Raw genomic sequence first — 20,522 nt, 5'->3', positions numbered from 1 at the left:
GGGCAGGAGCAGGAGCTGCTCCAGGGCAGGTTTAGGTTGGATTTGGGGAAGGTTCCTCCTCATCCAGAGGGTGCTGGCACCACCCAGGGAGTGAGGACGTGGCTGAGGCTGCCAGGGCTGCAGGAGTGCTGGGACAGGGCTGGCCAGGGTGGGAGTCTGGGGTGCCTGGCAGTGCCAGGGCTGGCTGGATGATCCCTGTGCATATTCCATGGATTTCTGACCCCTGGCACAGGGGGGGTTTGGGGTGTCTGTGCAGAGACAGGGCTGGGCAGGATGATCCCTGTGGATCTCAGGTCATCCCCTGGCACTGGGGGGATTTTGGGGTGCCAGGGCTTGGATGGATGATCCCTGTGCATATTCCATGGATTTCTGACCCCTGGCACAGGGGGGGTTTGGGGTGCCAGGGCTGGGCTGGATGATCCCTGTGGATCTCAGGTCATCCACTGGCACAGGGGGGATTTTGGGGTGCCTGGCAATGCCAGGGGTGTGATCCCTGATCTCTGGACAGTCCATGACTTCCTGACCCTCAGGGGGGTTTTTGGGGTATTTCTCAATGGTGTGATCCATGATCCCTGTGGATATTCCATGACTTTCTGACCCCTGGCACAGGGGGGATTTTGGGGTGCCAGGGCTGGGCTGGATGATCCCTGTGGATCTTGGGATATCCCCTGGCACAGGGTGGATTTTGGGGTGTCTGTGCAGAGACAGGGCTGGATGGATGATCCCTGTGGATCTTGGGTCATCCCCTGGCACAGGGGGGATTTTGGGGTGCCTGGCAATGCCAGGGATTTAATCCCTGATCCCTGTGGATATTCCATGACTTTCTGACCCCTGGCACAGGGTGGATTTTGGGGTGCCAGGGCTGGGCTGGATGATCCCTGTGGATCTCAGGATATCCCCTGACACAGGGTGGGTTTTGGGGTGCCAGGGCTGGGCTGGATGATCCCTGTGGATATTCCATGACTTTCTGACCCCTGGCAGGGCTGGGATTTTGGGGTGTCTGTGCAGGACCTGGGGCTGGCCAATCCCTGTGGATCTCAGGATATCCTGTGACTTTCTGACCCCTGGCACAGGGTGGGATTTTGGATTTGGCAATGCCAGGGCTTGGGTGGGTGATCCCTGTGGGTGTTCCACAGATTTCTGTGCCCTGGCCAGGGTGGATTTTGGGGTGTCTGGCAATGCCAAGGGTGTGATCCCTGATCCCTGTGGATGTTCCACGGATTTCTGTGCCCAGGCAGGGGTGGAGTTTGGGGTGCCAGGGCTGGGCTGGGTGCTCCCTCTGGATCTCAGGATATCCCCTGGCACAGGGTGGATTTTGGGGTGCCAGGGCTGGGCTGGGTGCCCCCTGTGGATCTCCCCTGGATTCCTGAGCCCTGGCACAGGATGGATTTAGGGGTGCCAGGGCTGGGCTGGGTGCCCCCTGTGGATCTCAGGATATGCCCTGGCACAGGATGGATTTAGGGGTGCCAGGGCTGAGCTGGGTGCCCCCTGTGGATCTCAGGATATCCCCTGGCACAGGGTGGGTTTTGGGGTGCCAGGGCTGGGCTGGATGATCCCTGTGGCTCTCAGGATATCCCCTGGCACAGGATGGATTTTGGGGTGCCAGGGCTGGGCTGGGTGCTCCCTGTGGCTCTCCCCTGGATTCCTGAGCCCTGGCACAGGATGGATTTTGGGGTGCCAGGGCTGGGCTGGGTGCCCCCTGTGGCTCTCCCCTGGATTCCTGAGCCCTGGCACAGGGTGGGTTTTGGTCTGGCCCTTCCCCTCTCAGCCTCCTGGCAGCTCCAGCTCTGTCCCTGTTTTGGGGGATGAACTTTGCAGGAGCTCCTGGCTGCACATGGCAGCTCCACATCCATTTGGGACTTTCCTGGAACGATTCCCCCCCCCCCCCCCCCCCCAGTCTGACCTTTCAGAAAAAAACCCCAAAAAACCTCAAAAGACAAAAATCCAAAAAACCACCAAGCAAAGCAGAGCTGAAGTGGATTTGTAAGGGATGCTGAAGCTGTGGAAGCCAGCAGCCCAATCCCAGGGTTCCCAAGCCCTTTTCCAGAGTGTGGGGCTGGCTCAGCAGAGCCCCTCTGGCTCAGCCTTTGCTCAGCAGTGCTTTTGGAGGGCAAGGAAGGAACATGCAGAAACCTCCAGGATGGTTTTGTGTAGCTCTGTCCCAGCCTGTCCTTAAAACCAGCAGGAGGAGCCTAAACCCAGCTCAGCTCCTGTTTTCTCTTGGGATATTCAGGGATGGGGTGGCTGAGAGGTGTCTGAGACGTTTTGTTTTCCTTTTAGTCCCGTGTGAAGGCTGAGGCAATGCAGATGGTATCATTTATCTGATCACAATCAGAAGCTGGTTATTTCTTAATTGCATTTTAAGCATTTTTAACCTGTCAGCTTTTATTGCACTAGACTATAAATACTTAAAAATTAATAATCTGAATGATCTAAAATCTAGTAATAACCTAAAATCCTCATAAATCTCATTACAATCTATATTTTATAATTCTTTCTCTAAACTATCTAACCTTTTATATCAAGTCATCTTTTAAAGCTTATTTCCAATTTCATTTCTCTCTTAATAATATATTTTTTATTCTGTAGCATTTCTAAGTCAACATTTCTTACCTCAAAATTTGTATATAAATGCATTTTATGTAAATCTTCTGTCAAGTTTTAAAATTTTTCTGCTGATTTACTTCCTGCAGTTTTCTTAATAAGAATTTAGGCCAGGATAAGAAGGGCTCCATTTTTATTGTAATGTATTTGATTTCTCTCTGAAATTCCTGTGCTGTTCTGAATTTGTATCTTGGGTTAGCCTGGATTAATTGTGGAGAAACCTTTCTGTGGGATTGAGGAAATCTCTCAAACTTGGTGTGTTCATTAAACTCCTGTGTTTGAGAGAGGCACCAAAAATTGTAAATGTGGGAAAAACCCCAAACCCACGGGTTAAATAATCAATATTGCCAGAGGTGCCCAGGGAGAGGGGCTGGCCCTGCTCCTGAGGCCAGGGCTGGGCTCTCCAGGAGGGTTTTCCAAGCCTGAGGCAGTGTGGAAGGAGGTGGTGGTGGAATTGGGGATTTTGGGGGATTTTGGGGTGTTTTGGGGTGAGGTTTGTTCTTGGCACCCCCAAACTGAGGAATTCACGTTGGTTGTTTTGAGCTGAGAGCCACCAGGGGGGCTCTGAGCTCTCCTGGAGGAGGAGGCAGAACCATCCCAAAATTCTGGAATGTCCATCCTGCACCTCTGGGGGGCCTGGAGCTGGGGCTGGCCTGGCTCCTGTTCCCTCCTGGCTGGGGAAAAAGGGTCCTGGGGGAGCAGGGGGGCTCAGGAGGGCTGAGTTTTCCTGGAAAAGGAATTCTGGAGAAGGAGGAGAGCTCAGGAGGGAAGGGCCAGAGCTGGATTTTCCTGGAAAAGGAATTCTGGAGGAGCAGGGGAGCTCAGGAGGGCTGAATTTTCCTGGAAAAATGATCCTGGAGGGTCAGGAGAGTTCAGGAGGGAAGGTCCAAGACTGGATTTTCCTGGAAAAATGATCCTGGAGGGTCAGGAGAGCTCGGGAGGGAAGAGCCAAGACTGGATTTTCCTGGAAAAATGATCCTGGAGGGTCAGGAGAGCTCGGGAGGGAAGGACCAGGGCTGGATTTTCCTGGAAAAATGATCCTGGAGGGTCAGGAGAGCTCAGGAGGGAAGGTCCAAGACTGGATTTTCCTGGAAAAATGATCCTGGAGGGTCAGGAGAGCTCGGGAGGGAAGGACCAGGGCTGGATTTTCCTTGGGAAGAGGGTCCTGGAGGGTCAGGAGAGCTCAGGAGGGAAGAGCCAGGGCTGGATTGTCCTGGAAAAGGAATTCTGGAGGGGCAGGAGAGCTCAGGAGGGCTGGATTGTCCTGGAAAAATGATCCTGGAGGGGCAGGAGAGCTCAGGAGGGAAAGGTCCAGGGTTGGATTGTCCTGGAAAAGGAATTCTGGAGAAGGAGGAGTGCTCAGGAGGGAAGGACCAGGGCTGGATTTTCCTTGGGAAGAGGGTCCTGGAGGAGCAGGAGAGCTCAGGAGGGCTGGATTTTCCTGGAAAAATGATCTTGGAAGATCAGGAGAGCTCGGGAGGGAAGAGCCAGGGCTGGATTTTCCTGGAAAAATGATCCTGGAGGGTCAGGAGAGCTCAGGAGGGAAGAGCTTCCCATCGTGTGCTGGTGTTTCCTTCCTGTCTGACACCAAACTTTATTTTTTCCACACTAAAGTTTGGCTAAAGAGGATAAAATAATAGAATTTCTAATAACCAAAGGGTTTTAGTCATCAGATATTTATTCCTTAGCTTTGCCACCTCCCAAGGGAATTTTTCCTGGACATTTTAAGTGATTTTCAGGTGTTTTCTCTCCCATTTTCAGCTGTAAATCCCAGATTTGGCTTTGAGCACAAACACATCGTTACTGCTGCGGGGTTTTTCTTGTTTCATTATCCCTGAGTGCAAACACAGCTCATCCCCCTCTGGGTCTGGGTTGGAATTCTCAATTTTGGGCCGAGATCCTTGGGGTCCCTGAGCCCCTGCTAAGAGCACTAGGTGGCACTCGGGCTCCACATCTCACATTGCAGCAGGAAAAACTCCTCCAGACCTGGGGAAAGCCAGCAGCACCATCAGGGCTGCCTCTCCTGCAGCCTGGGGAGGTTCTCCCTCTCTTCTGCCCCTTCAGACCCAGCAGGAGAGGGCAGTGCCCTCCCCATCCCCTGCTCTGCCTGCCTGGGCTCTTTCACACCACAGCAATTTTTGCAATTCTGGCATTTTTGTTTTGCCTCTGAGAATCTTTTACTGAACCTGCAGAACTGGAGTGGCCTGAAAGAATGGGAATTCAATAGATTAAAAATAGGAGTTCAATAGATTAAAGTATAGGAGTTCAATAGATTAAAGTATAGGAGTTCAATAGATTAAAAATAGGAGTTCAATAGATTAAAAATAGGAGTTCAATAGATTAAAAATAGGAGTTCAATAGATTAAAAATAGGAGTTCAATAGATTAAAAATAGGGGTTCAATAGATTAAAAATAGGAGTTCAATAGATTAAAGAATAGGAGTACAATAGATTAAAGAATAGGAGTTCAATAGATTAAAAAATAGGAGTTCAATAGATTAAAAATAGGAGTTCAATAGATTAAAAATAAAAATTCAATAGATTAAAAATAAAAATTCAATAGATTAAAAATAAAAATTCAATAGATTAAAAATAAAAATTCAATAGATTAAAAATAAAAATTCAATAGATTAAAGAATAGGAATTCAATAGATTAAAGAATAGGAATTAAATAGATTTTCTCCAGCTTCTAGCTCTGTTTTGGGATTTTTTTTCCTGTTTCTTGGGGCCTGTGTGGTTGCAGGGATGGGATTCTCCAAAGGGAGAGCACAGATGCCACTGCAGGGAAAAACTGTGCCCACCTGCATTCCTGGGGTTCTGCTTCCCTCTGGAGTTTTGCTCCTCACTGCTGGGATTAATGATTTTTTAATATTTTATTCTCACAGCTTGGTCAGCTCTGTCATTCCCATCTTTTTCTCTCTGTCATTCCCATCTTTCCTCTCTGTCATTCCCATCTTTTTCTCTCTGTCATTCCCATCTTTTTCTCTCTGTCATTCCCATCTTTTCTCTCTGTCATTCCCATCTTTTCTCTCTGTCATTCCCATCTTTTCTCTCTGTCATTCCCATCTTTTTCTCTCTGTCATTCCCATCTTTTTCTCTCTGTCATTCCCATCTTTTTCTCTCTGTCATTCCCATCTTTTTCTCTCTGTCATTCCCATCTTTTTCTGTCATTCCCATCTTTTTCTCTCTGTCATTCCCATCTTTTTCTCTCTGTCATTCCCATCTTTTTCTCTCTGTCATTCCCATCTTTTTCTCTCTGTCATTCCCATCTTTTCCTCTCTGTCATTCCCATTTTTCCTCTCTGTCATTCCCACCTTTTCTCTCCAAAGGCTCCCTGGAATCTGTATCCCAAATTTGGCCCCAATATCTGACCCGAGCTCAAATCCATAAACCTCAGTCCAGGTTTAACTCTTGGACTGGGAGGGAATTCAGGTTTAGGAGCCAGAAGTTCCCAAAGGCAGGGCCAAGGGTGGGATTGCCACAGTCCATTAAAAATTTCCATCTTTGGTGTAAAAAACCAGGAAAACAACCCTGGAATTCCCAGAGTGGGACTTGGTCCCTCTGCTTTCCAGGGAAACATTTGGGGGACAGAAATTTGGGTTTAACTTCCATCCTGATGTTGGGTTTTAAGCTGAAGGAGGGCAGGGATGGATGGGATTTTTGGGAAGGAATTCCTGGCTGGGCTGGAATTCCCAGATTTGCTGGGGCTGCCCCTGGATCCCTGGAGTGCCCAAGGCCAGGTTGGACATTGGGGTTGGATCCACCTGGGACAGGGGGAGGTGTCCCTGCCATGGGTGGGATTGAAGATCCTTTCAATCCAAACCATCCTGGAATTCCATGATTTAACACCAAAGATGTCCCAGGGATTGGATCTGGACCTCTTGGGCTGAGGTGGCCCCAGCAGTCTCCAGCTCTGTTGGAGGCAAACCTTGGTTTCAGGTGCTCCTGGCCTGGTCTGGTTCCTCAGGGAGCACAGAATGGTGGGAAAAGGGAAAAAAAGTTGGGATAGAAACATTTCAGGTCCTGCTGGGCTGTCCTTGGCTCTCAGGGAGCACCAAAATGGGTGGAAAATGGAAAAGAGAGGTTGGGATAGAAACATTTTGGGCTTGGTTTGTCTCTCAGGGATCACTGAAATGATGGAAAAAGGAGAAAAAAGGTGGAATAGAAACATTCCAGGCCTGGTTTGGGCTGTTCTGGTTTATCAGGGAACACACAATGGTGGGAGAAGGAAAACGAAGTTGGACTGGAAACATTTTAAAGCCCAGTTTGATGTCTGGTTTATGACCTGTCCCTTTGTCCCAGGAGGCGTTTTTGGGGTCAGGTTTTGGCTGTTCCTGGGTGAGGAACATTCCTTTTTGTTCCTTTTGGGGTCAGGTTTTGGATGTTTGGAGGATCCTGGCAGCAGAGCTGAGGGTGCTGAGCTGGTGTGTTTGGAGGGCATTTTTGGGGTCAGGTTTTGGCTGTTCCTGGGTGAGGAACATTCCTTTCTGTTCCATTTGGGGTCAGGTTTTGGATGTTCCTGGGTGAGGAACATTCCTTTTTGTTCCTTTTGGGGTCAGGTTTTGGATGTTCCTGGTGGATCCTGGCAGCAGAGCTGGGGGTGCTGAGCTGGGATGTCCAGAGGGTGTTTTTGGGGTCAGGTTCTAGTTGTTTCTTGCTGAGGAACATTCATTTTCCTTCCTTTTTGGGTCAGGTTTTGGATGTTCCTGGCAGCAGAGCTGGGGGTGCTGGGCTGGGGGTGCTGATTTGGTGTGTCCAGGGGATGTTTTTGGGGTCAGGTTTTGGATGTTCCTGGTGGATCCTGGCAGCAGAAGTGGGAATGCTGATCAGGGGGTGCTGGGCTGGGGGTGCTGGGCTGGGGGTGCTGATCTGGAATGTCCAGGGGACATTTTGGGGGTCAGGATTTGGATGTTCCTGGTGGATCCTGGCAGGCAGAGCTGAAGGTGCTGAGCTGGCATTTCCAGAGGACATTTTTGGGGTGGAGTTTTGGATGTTCCTGGCAGCAGAGCTGGGGGTGCTGATCAGGGGGTGCTGGGCTGGGGGTGCTGGACTGGTGTGTCCAGGGGACATTTTTGTGGTCAGGTTCTGGATGTTCCTGGTGGATCCTGGCAGCAGAGCTGGCATGTGCAGAGAACATTTTTGGGGTCAGATTTTGGATGTTCCTGGCAGCTGATGTGGGGGTGCTGATGTGGGGGTGCTGATGTGGGGGTGCTGATGTGGGGGTGCTGGGCTGAGGGTGCTGATCTGCAGTGTCCAGAGGACATTTTTGGGGTCAGATTTTGGATGTTCTTGGCACCAGAGCTGGGGGTGCTGATGTGGGGGTGCTGATGTAGGGCTGCTGGGCTGGGGATGTTGAGCTCGGTGTCCAGAGGACACTTCTGGGGTCTGGTTTTGGATGTTCTTGGCAGCTGAGCTGGGGGTGCTGCTCTGGAATGTCCAGGGGATGTTTTTGGGGTCAGGTTTTGGATGTTCCTGGTAGATCCTGGCAGGCAGAGCTGAAGGTGCTGAGCTGGCATTTCCAGAGGACATTTTTGGGGTGGAGTTTTGGATATTCCTGGCACCAGAGCTGGGGGTGCTGGGCTGGGGGTGCTGGGCTGGGGGTGCTGATCAGGGGGTGCTGGGCTGAGGGTGCTGATCTGGAGTGTCCAGAGGACATTTTTGGGGTCAGATTTTGGATGTTCTTGGCACCAGAGCTGGGGGTGCTGATCTTGGGGTGCTGATCAGGGGGTGCTGGGCTGGGGGTGCTGAGCTGATGGTGCTGATCAGGGGGTGCTGGGCTGAAGGTGCTGATGTGGGGGTGCTGGGCTGGGGGTGCTGATCAAGGGGTGCTGAGCTGAAGGTGCTGATGTGGGGGTGCTGATGTGGGGGTGCTGAGCTGAAGGTGCTGGGCTGGGGCTGCTGGGCTGGGGGTGCTGAGCTGAAGGTGCTGGGCTGGGGGTGCTGAGCTGAAGGTGCTGATGTGGGGGTGCTGATGTGGGGGTGCTGGGCTGGGGGTGCTGATGTGGGGGTGCTGAGCTGATGGTGCTGATGTGGGGGTGCTGGGCTGGGGGTGCTGGGCTGGGGGTGCTGGGCTGGGGGTGCTGATGTGGGGGTGCTGATGTGGGGGTGCTGATGTGGGGGTGCTGATGTGGGGGTGCTGAGCTGAAGGTGCTGATGTGGGGGTGCTGATCAAGGGGTGCTGAGCTGAAGGTGCTGATGTGGGGGTGCTGGGCTGGGGGTGCTGATCAAGGGGTGCTGAGCTGAAGGTGCTGATCTGGGGCTGCTGGGCTGGGGGTGCTGAGCTGAAGGTGCTGATGTGGGGGTGCTGATGTGGGGGTGCTGGGCTGGGGGTGCTGGGCTGGGGGTGCTGAGCTGAAGGTGCTGAGCTGGGGCTGTTGGGCTGGGGGTGCTGAGCTGAAGGTGCTGAGCTGGGGCTGTTGGGCTGGGGGTGCTGAGCTGAAGGTGCTGATGTGGGACTGCTGGGCTTGGGGTGCTGATGTGGGGGTGCTGATGTGGGGGTGCTGATCAGGGGGTGCTGAGCTGAAGGTGCTGATGTGGGGCTGCTGGGCTGCTGTCCCTGCAGGTCTGTGTACGATGGCGAGGAGCACGGGCGCTTCATGGAGAAGCTGGAGGCGCGGATCCGCAACCACGACCGGGAGATCGAGAAGATGTGCAACTTCCACTACCAGGGCTTCGTGGACTCCATCACCGAGCTGCTCAAGGTGCGCGGCGAGGCCCAGAAACTCAAGGTGAGACGTGGGGAAGGATGGGAGTGTGACAAGGAGGTCTCACAGATGTCTGTGTGCTTGGCAGAAAGATTTTTGAATGTGGAGTCTGATGAAGGAGTAGAGATGGAAGGAAGTTTTGATCCAGAAGAAAAGAATTGCTGAGCCAGTCTTGCTGGATAACCAAGGAGCAAAGGGTGTGTTGGTTAGAAGGGGTTTTTGTGGCTCAAACCCACCCCAAAGAAGAAGATGTTTTTACCAAGCACAAAGACAGCACAGGCAAACAAGGCAGCAAAGTTGCAGGTAGAAAAAAGGTCTCAGAATTTCCCACTGCAAAAAAACTGAAAAACAACTTCTAGCTGAAACTGTGGTGTACTGACTGTGAGTGACTGGAGAGCAGTGCCACGAATGTGGGAATTACAGGAGTTATGATGGGCTGTAGACAAGAGTTCAGGGATAGATTGGTTCTGCTGTGTGGAGATGCTCAGCAAAGAAAAGTAAATAATGCACTGTAACCTAACCTAAGGCTCTCCTGGCCTGCCTGCAGCTGGAGCTGACAGCTGTGGGCACAGCTCTGTCACCCACGGCCCTGGGCTGCTGTAAGGTCTTGGATGGAATAAACTGCATTTTGGAGAGTCCCTGGAGTCCCACTTCCCTCATTCAGGCTCTTACAGTGAGGGAAAATACAGGCTGGATATCAGGGAAGAGAGTTTTACAGGAAGGGTTGGTGCCTTGGGGAGGCTGAGCTGGAGCAGAGGCTGGGCAGAGTTACAGAATAAATTAGGGATTTATTAAAGGATCTCCTCCATGTATCCACCTTGGGCAGCACCAGAGCCCAGCCAGGGCTGCACCCAAGGTGAACCAAAATGGTCCCAAAATGAACCCAAGGTGAACCAAAATGGTCCCAAAATGAACCCAAGGTGAACCAAAATGGTTCCAAAATGAACCCAAGGTGAACCAAAATGGTCCCAAAATGAACCCAAGGTTAACCAAAATGGTCCCAAAATGAACCCAAGGTGAACCCAAATGGTCCCAAAATGAACCCAAGGTGACCCAAAATGAACCCAAGATGGACCAAAATGGTCCCAAAATGAACCCAAGGTGACCCAAAATGGTCCCAAAATGAACCCAAGGTGAACCAAAATGGTCCCAAAATGAACCCAAGGTGAACCCAAATGGTCCCAAAATGAACCCAAGGTGACCCAAAATGGTCCCAAAATGAACCCAAGGTGAACCAAAATGGTCCCAAAATGAACCCAAGGTGAACCCAAATGGTCCCAAAATGAACCCAAGGTGAACCAAAATGGTCCCAAAATGAACCCAAGGTGAACCCAAATGGTCCCAAAATGAACCCAAGATGGACCAAAATGGTCCCAAAATGCACGATCAGTCACGAGGTCTCTCACTTCTAGAACTTCTGCTCCATTTGCACCTTGCAGTTCATTGTCCCAGCCCAGCTCCAGCCCAGGCAGTCCCACCCTTGTTTTTCTCTCTCCAGCCCACGGGGTTTGTGCTCCTGGGCTGAGATTTGGATCATTTGTCCTTGGTCCCAGCTGGAGCAGGAATTGTTTTGTCTCCCTCCTCTGTGCACAGAGCTCACCATCCCATAATATGAACCCAGACCCACACACTAAAGCAGCACAGAATGTGAAACATAAAAAACCCCAAACCTGAGGCATCAGGGTGACAAAGTTCTGGAACGTTCTGCCCAGGGAGGTGCTGGAGTCCCCATCCCTGGGGGTGTTTAAAGCCTGGATGTGGCCCCGGGTGCCAGGGCTGGGTTCAGGTGTTGGGCTGGGTTGGATTTGTGATCTTGGAGGTCTCTTCCAGCCCTGTGAGTTCTGTGAAGATCCTGCCCTGACACTGCCCTGGGCAGCTCTTTTTAGGTGGCCCCATCTCAGGCACTCTGGGGTTCTCAGAACCACAGCAATCTTCTCTCCTTTTATCCAGGACATTTCTGTTTAAAATAAATTCAAATATAAATATTTATTTTAATTCTTCCTGGAGCAATGGGTTGGTCATTGAAAGTTTAGCAATTATTTGGCCAAACTTGGTGCATTAAAAGCACCAAGAAACTTGCAGCCAAGCCTGTTTTCATTAGGAAAAGTGCTTTTCCTCATGGATCTTATCCCAGTTTCTTGAGCTAAAATAAGTCTTGTGGCCTTTAAAGCTGTGCAGAAAGATGAGGGGAAGGTGGATTCACCCAGGTTTTGGAAAAGGGCTCAGTGATGTGTGGAAAAAGCCATTTGCAGGATGAGAGTTTGGAAGAAGGGCAGGAAGGGAACTGGAGAGGCTTCAGGAAGAGGGAGCAGGAGGCTGGCGGTGCTTGGGGCTCACGTTTGGTTCCTGTGCCTTAAAATACAGATATTCCAGATTTGGGGAGCACAGGAGGGTCAGAACCTTCCTGGTTTTCCTCCCCAAACCCAGGCAGGATGGGGAGAGGCAGCTGGGCTGTCCCTTCCTGCAGGAGCAAGGTGGGAGCTGGGCTGGAAACCCAAAATCCCTCCCAGAAGAGTCCCTGGGAATGGGGCTGGGTCGGGGGGCTCCCAAAAAGGGAAGCAGCTCAGGGAGCCTGTCCTGGTGGGAAGGACCTTCCTGGGAACTGGGAAGGACCTTGCTGGCGTTCAGGAGTGTGGGAGACTGGAAAAGCTGAAGTTCTAAATCACCAAATCTGTCAGAAAAAGCAGATTTTCTGGAGCAAAGGGAAGAGCTCGGGGTCAGGGTGCTGACTGCTGCTTTTAACACGTTTATCCAGTGGTTTAAAGCTACCTGTGGTGTTTCCCAGCAGGGTTCTTACTCAGCACATCCAAGTCCCCATCCCAAAAAGGGCTTCCCTCTCAGGAGCACCTTCCTGAGGGATGTCCTGAGGAGAATTCACCCAGCAGTTCATTGCGGGATGAATCCATTGGAATTACCATGAAATAAGTCTTTTTTTTTTTAATAATTTTTTTTTAAATTTTATTTTTTCAAGCCATTGTTTCCAGGCCAGAGCTGCACATTGTTTGTTTGCTCAGGGCTGGTTCCCATCCTGCCCCCAGCCCCTCTGTTGGTGGCTGACTGTGAAGTCCATCCCTGTCCCCTCAGGATCTCCCTTGATTTCCGTGCCCATGTGATCCATAAAACAGCACATGGCGAAAGCAGCCCCAGCAGGGCCTGTAGGAAACCCTGAGCCCTCTTTGTGAGGCTTCCCCAGGGGAATCATCTGAGGATCGAGTGCTGAGAGTGGGTTTGGTTCCAGCCATTCATCCTCCATTTGATCTGGCCCTTTGAACAGCGAGGAGCCAGCGGGGCCCTCCTCCTCCTCCTCCTCCTCCTCCTCCTCCTCCTCTCGTGTGCTCCTGCCCCTGGCTGCTCTGGGGGTTGCTGTTTTGCACAAATGTCCTTTCTGCTGTAGTTGTAGCTCGCCCTGGATGTGTCACCCTCTGTGGCTGGGGCTCTCAGAGCAGCCCCCAATGAACCAAACCTGAGCAGAACCTCAGGGCTGCGGTTCCTGCCCCGTTTGTGCCCGAGCGCTGCCCTGGGAATTTCATCTCCTTGAGCTTCAGCTGCCTGGGCACAGCCTGAGCTGCCCAGGTGGGCACGAGGCCCCTGGGCTGTGCCAGCTCTGGGGTGGTGGCAGAGCCAGGGCAGTGTCCTTGTCCCCTGTGCTGGCACTGCTGGGGCAGCTCTGGAGAGCCCTGGAGGGGCTGGAGCGTGGCCAGGGCAGGGACAGAGCTGGGAAGGGGCTGGAGAATCCCTGAGGGAGCTGGGAAGGAGCTGGAGAATCCCTGAGGGAGCTGGGCAGGGGCTGGAGAATCCCTGAGGGAGCTGGGCAGGGGCTGGAGAATCCCTGAGGGAGCTGGGCAGGGGCTGGAGAATCCCTGAGGGAGCTGGGCAGGGGCTGGAGAATCCCTAAGGGAGCTGGGCAGGGGCTGGAGAATCCCTGAGGGAGCTGGGCAGGGGCTGGAGAATCCCTGAGGGAGCTGGGAAAGGGCTGGAGAATCCCTGAGGGAGCTGGGCAGGGGCTGGAGAATCCCTGAGGGAGCTGGGCAGGGGCTGGAGAATCCCTGAGGGAGCTGGGCAGGGGCTGGAGAATCCCTGAGGGAGCTGGGCAGGGGCTGGAGAATCCCTGAGGAGCTGGGCAGGGGCTGGAGAATCCCTGAGGGAGCTGGGCAGGGGCTGGAGAATCCCTGAGGGAGCTGGGAAGGGGCTGGAGAATCCCTGAGGGAGCTGGGCAGGGGCTGGAGAATCCCTGAGGGAGCTGGGAAGGGGCTGGAGAATCCCTGAGGAGCTGGGCAGGGGCTGGAGAATCCCTGAGGGAGCTGGGCAGGGGCTGGAGAATCCCTGAGGGAGCTGGGCAGGGGCTGGAGAATCCCTGAGGGAGCTGGGCAGGGGCTGGAGAGTCCCTGAGGGAGCTGGGCAGGGGCTGGAGAATCCCTGAGGAGCTGGGCAGGGGCTGGAGAATTCCTGAGGAGCTGGGCAGGGGCTGGAGAATCCCTGAGGAGCTGGGCAGGGGCTGGAGAATCCCTGAGGGAGCTGGGCAGGGGCTGGAGAATCCCTGAGGGAGCTGGGCAGGGGCTCAGCCTGGAGCAGAGGAGGCTCAGGGGGACCTTGTGGCTCTGCACAGCTCCTGCCAGGAGGGGACAGCCGGGGGGGTCGGGCTCTGCTCCAGGGAACAGGGACAGGAGCAGAGGGAACGGCCCCAGGGCAGGGTCTGGGTGGGCACTGGGGACATTCCTCATGGAAAGAGGGATCAGGACTTGGAAGTGCCCAGGGATGTTTGGAGTGCCCATCCCTGGGGGATTTCAGAGCCCTGTGGTTGTGGCACTCAGGGACAGGGGCAGTGGTGGCCCTGGCAGTGCTGGGCATGGTTGGACTGGATGATCTTTTCCAGCCATGATGATTTTGGGATTCTGTGATTTCCAGCAGCCCTGCTGTGGCTCAGCAAAGAGCTGCCCTCACTTTCATGCCATGGACAGAGTGGTGGGATCCTGGCAAGAAATTGCTGGCTGGGAGGGTGGGCAGGGGCTGGGCTGGAATTCCCAGAGCAGCTGGGGCTGCCCCTGGATCCCTGGCAGTCCCAAGGCCAGGTTGGACACTGGGGTTGGATCCACCTGGGACAGTGGGAGGTGTCCCTGCCCATGGATGGTTCCTTCTTCATTTCCTGGAATCCCAGAATTGTCCAGGTGGGAAAATCCCTCTGAGTCCAACCCTGCCCAGCCCTGCTCCATGTCCCCAGGTGCCACATCCATGGATTTGAATCCCTCAGGGATGGGCCCTGCCCCCCTGCCAGGGCTGGACAGCCCTTTTGGGGAGGGAATTTCCCCTCATGTGCAGGGAGGAGAGCTGGGAGCAGCTTTTGGGATTCCAGCATGAGGGATGGCTCTGGTTGCTGTCCCTTCCCTCGGGAGTGGATGTCACCAGCAGGGACAGGGACAGATCCAGAGGTGGCTCTGTGGTGGTGTTTGAGGGTCCCAGGATGAGGGAGGAGATGAGGATCTTGACTCCTTGGTTCAGGAGGCTGATTTATTATTTTATTTTATATATATATTGTTCTAAAAGAAAATGTCACATTAAAACTGTAGAAGAAAGGATTTCATCAGAAGGCTTGAAAGGAAGGGGAAAAATGAGAATAAAATCTTGTGAGTGCTCACAGCCTCAGCACAGGTGGCTGTCCTTGGCCATGGAGTAAAAACAATTCACAGGCTGGGCAAGCAATTCTCCAGATCCCATTCCAGAGCAGCAAAACATGGAGGAGCTGAGGCTCCTCATCTTCTCAGGAGGAGAGGTGCTGAGGGAAGGATTTTCCAGACAATGTGTCTGGGACATGGCTCCGTTCCCAGGACTCCTCTCCAGCTGCCCTGTCTCCTCTCTCCCGGCGTGCTGCCCCTCTGGGGTGATCCCAGGGACCCTCTGAGCCCCCTCTGCCTGCTCTGGGGTGTGGGTGAGGGAGCAGCTCACCCCACAGATCCCTGCAGCCCCTCCCGTGCCACCTGCCCGTCCCCTCCGCACGTCTGGCCCGGCTTAGCAAAGCCCAGCTCTGCCAAGCCCAGCTTAGCTGCACAGGGGTGTGTGTCAACAATCATCCCTGTGTTCATCCAGGCCTGGGGACTCCAGGAGCAATCCCAGACAATCCCTGTCCCCCCGAATCCCGGAGCGTGCAGGGCCCTGCTGCAGCCCTGCTCTTCCCTGCTGGGTGATGGCAGCAGCAGAGCCCTCCAGCCCCAGCCTTGCTTTAGGAGTGGTGTTAAATTACCCAACACGGATTCCTTCTTCCTGGTGGGATTTTCGGGATCTGAGCAAATCAAATAATCTTTGGAGGAGATGCTGGGCTCCTGCTGGTCAAAGCTGCCAGGAAATGAGCAGGTTTTGGGGAGGGCAGGCAGCCAGCAGGGCTGCAGCTACTGCAGCAGGGCAGAGATGGGATGCAGATGCTGGGGGGAATCGTGGAGAGCTCCTTTCTTCCATCCTGGGAAGCTGGGAAGCACCATGGCTGCTGTGGGAATGGAGGGCAGCTCTGAGCTTGGGTGGTTCTGCTGCTGGAAGCTCCACAAACCTTCCTGGGGGAGGCTGGGCCAGGGGGGACCTCGTGGTGCTCCAGGATCTGTTCCAGTAGGGGGGAAAATGGATCCTGAACCAGTTTGATGTGGATGAATCCAAAGTTTTCCTTCTGTCTGACTTGGTGAGCTCAAAAAGAACGGAGATGGTGGGATCATGGAATTGGTGAGGGTGGAAAAGTTCCTCGAGATCTTTAAGTCCAGGCACCCCTAAAGCTCATTCCCAAGTGCCACATCCACAGGGCTTGGAACCTTCCAGGGATGGGGACTCCACTGCCTCTTTGGGCAGCCTCTTCCATGAGGAATATTCCAAATATCCACCCAGAGCCTTCCCTCTGCTCCTGTCCCTGTTCCCTGGAGCAGAGCCCGACCCCCCCGGCTGTCCCCTCCTGGCAGGAGCTGTGCAGAGCCACAAGGTCCCCCTGAGCCTCCTCTGCTCCAGGCTGAGCCCCTGCCCAGCTCCCTCAGGGATTCTCCAGCCCCTGCCCAGCTCCCTCAGGGATTCTCCAGCCCCTGCCCAGCTCCCTCAGGGATTCTCCAGCCCCTGCCCAGCTCCCTCAGGGATTCTCCAGCCCCTTCCCAGCTCCCTCAGGGATTCTCCAGCCCCTGCCCAGCTCCCTCAGCTGCTCCCTGCTGGATTTCTGCTCCAGGATGGTTTTTTTACCTTCCCAATCCCCACTTGGAGCTCCTCCTGCTCCTCCATCCCCATCCTGCTGGAGAATGGGAGAGCTCCACGTGCTGTTCCTTCCCTGGCGTGAAATTTGTTAAAAATTCCTCGTTTCCATGATTATTCCAAAGGAAGCAAAGCTCTCGGGGGGGTTTGTGAGATCTCCCACTCCTGGAAGCCCTTTCAGGGCTCTGTCTCCCAGCTCATGATTTTTTCCAAGCTCTGGGAAAGGTTTTGCTTCCAGGAGGAGCAGAACTCTGGAAATCAGGCAGGAATTTGTTCCCAAAATGGGGCAGGAATGCAGCAGGAGCTCCCACCGTGGGGAGAGCCTGGGTCAAAAAAAACCTTTTACAGGAAACAAGCTTGGAAATGAACATTTCCAGCTTCAGGAGCTGCAGAAGGAGATTTTTGGGGGAAAAAAAGGGGTTTTATGGCATGGAAATCTCAGAGGGATGTGAAATCTCAGAACCCTGAGCAGTCCTGCTGGAATTCCCTCAGGAATTGGTCATGGTGGCAGAGATCTGGAGCTGGGAATGTTGGCTTGGAAGTTTCTGTTGGTTTTTCCAGCTGTCCCAGGGTTTCCAGCCCTTCCCTGCCTGAATCAGGAGAATTCCCAAAGTTCTCTTCCCACTCCTTGGCTGAATCCTGGGAGAATCCTGATTTTCCATCCTGATGTGCCCCAAAATCCCCTTTGTTCTGGGGCTGGGAAGGGCTGGGCTTTTCTCACTCCAGGGAATCCTCAGCTTTGCCAAGTGGGAAATTTTCCACCTCAGAGCCCCAGCTTGGAGGGATAATCCAGAAAAAATATGGAGTTTTTTATCCCAGGTATATAAAAATATCTTCCAGCAGGCAGGAGCAAGGATCCGTCCAGAGGGAGGTGAAGGTCCCAAAGGAAGTTTTACAAGGATTTCTAGAAATAGAAATATTTTTTTTTGGAGGGAAAGCTCCTGCTAAAGAATCCTTTCCTGCTGGGATATGAAGGATTAAAACCTAAAGGAAATTGATTTGGTGAAGGGAATTAATTCCTCCCTCACCCAGGTGGAAACTGGAGTTTGCCAAACTGGATCCATGAAAACTCCAGCACTTGGAGGCTTCCATGCCTCTTAAATAATTCCTGTTGCTTTCCCTTTTCTCCAGTGGCAAAGAGGAGAATCCCTGGATTTGTGTCCTTGTTTTTCCCTTTTCCACATCCTCAGGATTTCCTCTGGAGCCTGAGCCCTGAGAAATCCCTGTTAGCTGAACTGAGGAAAATTCCCTGTCCATCCTGGCCTCGTGTCCTTTTCCAAACTGGCTCCATGAAAACTCCAGCACTTCGAGGCTTTCTTTGGAATTAATTCCTGTTGCCTTTCCCTGTTTTCCAAGAGGGCCAGGAGGAGAATCCCTGGGTTGGTGCCCGCTGGCAGTGGCTGTTAGCTCAGCCATAAACAGCCTCTCCATGGGCTGGAGCCGTGGGGAGGGATGGTGTTTATGGCCAGTTTGCTGTGCTGGGAAGAACATTGTCCTGATTTATGGGATGTGCTCTCTGCTTTTCCCAATATTCCCACAGAACCAAGTGACAGACACCAACCGGAAGCTGCAGAACGAAGGGAAAGAAGTAAGTGCTGGATCCAGCCCTGGAATTGCAGCCTGGAGTGCTGTGGGAGGGAGAATTCCCTGTCCAGCCTGGCTTTGCATCCTTGGTTTTCCGTTGTCCCCATCCCAGGATTTTCTCTGGAACCTGAGCCCTCAGAAATCCCTGTTAACTTTGGGATATGAGAATTCCCTGCCCAACCTGGCCTTGTGTCCTTGTTTTCCTAATTCCACATCCCAGGATTTCTCTTGGAGCCTGAGCCCTGAGAAATCCCTGTTAGCTTAAAATGAGGGAAATTCCCTGTCCAACCTGACCTCGTGTCCTTGGTTTTCCCTTGTCCCCATCCCAGGATTTCTCTTGGAGTCTGAGCCCTGAGAAATCCCTGTTAACTTTGGGATGAGGGAAATTCCCTGTTCTACCTGGCCTTGTGTCCTTGTTTTCCTTCTTCCACATCCCAGGATTTTCTCTGGAGCCTGAGCCCTGAGAAATCCCTGTTAATTTTGGGATGTGAGAATTCCCTGCCCAGCCTGGCCTTGTGTCCTTGGTTTTCCCTTTTCCACATCCCAGGATTTCTCTTGGAGTCTGAGCCCTGAGAAATCCCTGTAACCTTGAAATGAGGAAAATTCCCTGTTCTACCTGGCCTTGCATCCTTGTTTTCCTTCTTCCACATCCCAGGATTTTCTCTGGAACCTGAACACTGAGAAATCCCTGTTAGCTTTGGGATGTGAGAATTCCCTGCCCAGCCTGGCCTTGTGTCCTTGGTTTTCCCCTTGTCCCCATCCCAGGATTTCTCTTGGAGTCTGAGCCCTGAATAATCCCTTTTAGCTTTGGGATGAGGAGAATTCCCTGTCCAACCTGGCCTTGCATCCTTGTTTTCCTTCTTCCACATCCCAGGATTTTCTCTGGAACCTGAACACTGAGAAATCCCTGTTAATTTTGGGATGTGAGAATTCCCTGCCCAACCTGGCCTTGTGTCCTTGGTTTTCCCTTTTCCACATCCTCAAGATTTCTCTTGGAGTCTGAACACTGAATAATCCTTTTAGCTTTGGGATATGAGAATTCCCTCCCTGTGTCCCTGTTTTCCCCTTTTCCCCATCCCCAGGACGTTCTCCTGGAGCCTCCTGAAATCCCTGGTAACTCTGGGATGTGAGAATCCCCCGGGAGCGAGCGGCCACATCCTGCCTTTGAGAGCCCAAAAACCTGGAAGAGACGCCTAAAATGGGATGGGGAAATGATATTTTGGAATCCACAGGATGTGCTCCAAGGCCACTTCCATGCCTTTGGCTTTGCTGCTCCCTGTTTGGAACCCAGGGAATTCAGGGAAGTTCCCTGGCTGGAGCTGCCCCGATCCCGAGCTCGGCCCTGATCAGGGCAGGGTTTGGGCCCTGCTGCCCTTGGGATGGAGCCCAGGGCTGGCTGCTGATCCTGAGGGAGCTTTTCCCCTTTTCCAGCTGATCCTGGCCATGGAGGAGCTGAGGCAGTGCCGGCTGCAGCAGAGGAACATCTCAGCCACGGTGGATAAACTCACCCTGTGTCTCCCTGGTGAGGAACCTCCTCCTTTCTGCAGCTCTTTGGTGGAATTCCCAATTTGTTCCTTCCTTTTTGGATTCCCAGCTGTGTGCTCCTGTCTCAGAGCTGTGTTTTCCTTCTCTTCCCAGTGCTGGAGATGTACAGCAAGCTGCGGGAGCAGATGAAGTCCAAGAGGTAAATCTGGGCTGGGCTTCCAGGGGCAGAGTCCAGGGAATTGTTTGGGTAATTTAAGAAGAATCTCAGCAGTTCAAAACCAGCTTTTCCAGGTTCAATTTCCTGGGTTTTGGCTGCTTTTCCTCACAGTCCTGTGGTCCAGCTGAGAATGGGGAGGGCAGCAGGCTCAGATTTTGGGAATTAGGGTGGATGCTCCTTGGTTCTTGATGGCACCCTAATATTGTGCATACAACCCAGGTGTTTTTCCAAATTGTATTCCATGAATGCCATAAAACAAAAATCCAAATCTTAATCCAGTCTGAGAGATCCCAGGGAGTGTGGGGGGGAAAGCAAAGAGCTGGAAACGTCGGGGTGGTGGGAACTGGGGAGGGAACTTCTGCTGGAGAAATAATTCCTCAGGGCTTGGTGCCTCGGGAGTGCTGGGCTGTACATCCAGGAGTTTCCCCACCCTGCCCCTGCTGGGATGCTCAGGGATGGAAATCTGGGATTTTGGCAGGAATCCTGGTTAGTTTGAGCAGCAGGGAGAGATTTTGGAGCCCTGGAAGTGGCAGGCTGGGCACGGAGCAGCTGCTGAGGGGGAAGAGGTGCCTGCAGCTGGTGCCAGGCTGGAACAGCAATGCCAGCCCTGCTCTGGGATTCCCAGGAGCTCCTGGCTCTTCCCAGGCTCCTCCAGGGGAGGGATGGGCTCTCCAAGTGTCCTGGGGCTGATCTGGCAGATGGGGGGTGAGAGCGGGAGCT

The 20,522-nt window shown here is 53.1% G+C and overlaps 1 protein-coding gene across 4 annotated transcripts in view; it reads left to right on the top strand.

Moving 5' to 3' along the window:
* The window catches only part of EXOC6B (exocyst complex component 6B), a 328,073-nt gene that overhangs the window by 56,503 nt on the left and 251,048 nt on the right, over positions 1-20,522 (top strand). For all 4 annotated transcript variants that reach the window (XM_059845563.1, XM_059845562.1, XM_059845564.1 and 1 more), the window contains exons 2-5: positions 9,166-9,331; positions 18,057-18,104; positions 19,532-19,622; positions 19,739-19,784. In XM_059845563.1, the coding sequence (XP_059701546.1) occupies positions 9,166-9,331; positions 18,057-18,104; positions 19,532-19,622; positions 19,739-19,784 (351 nt within the window). The remainder of the gene's footprint in view (positions 1-9,165; positions 9,332-18,056; positions 18,105-19,531; positions 19,623-19,738; positions 19,785-20,522) is intronic.

The sequence above is a fragment of the Haemorhous mexicanus genome, chromosome 4, assembly GCF_027477595.1.
Source record: "Haemorhous mexicanus isolate bHaeMex1 chromosome 4, bHaeMex1.pri, whole genome shotgun sequence".
NCBI lineage: Eukaryota > Metazoa > Chordata > Aves > Passeriformes > Fringillidae > Haemorhous > Haemorhous mexicanus.
Note: the sequence above shows the minus strand (reverse complement) of the source record. Positions and strands in the feature narration are given on the sequence as shown.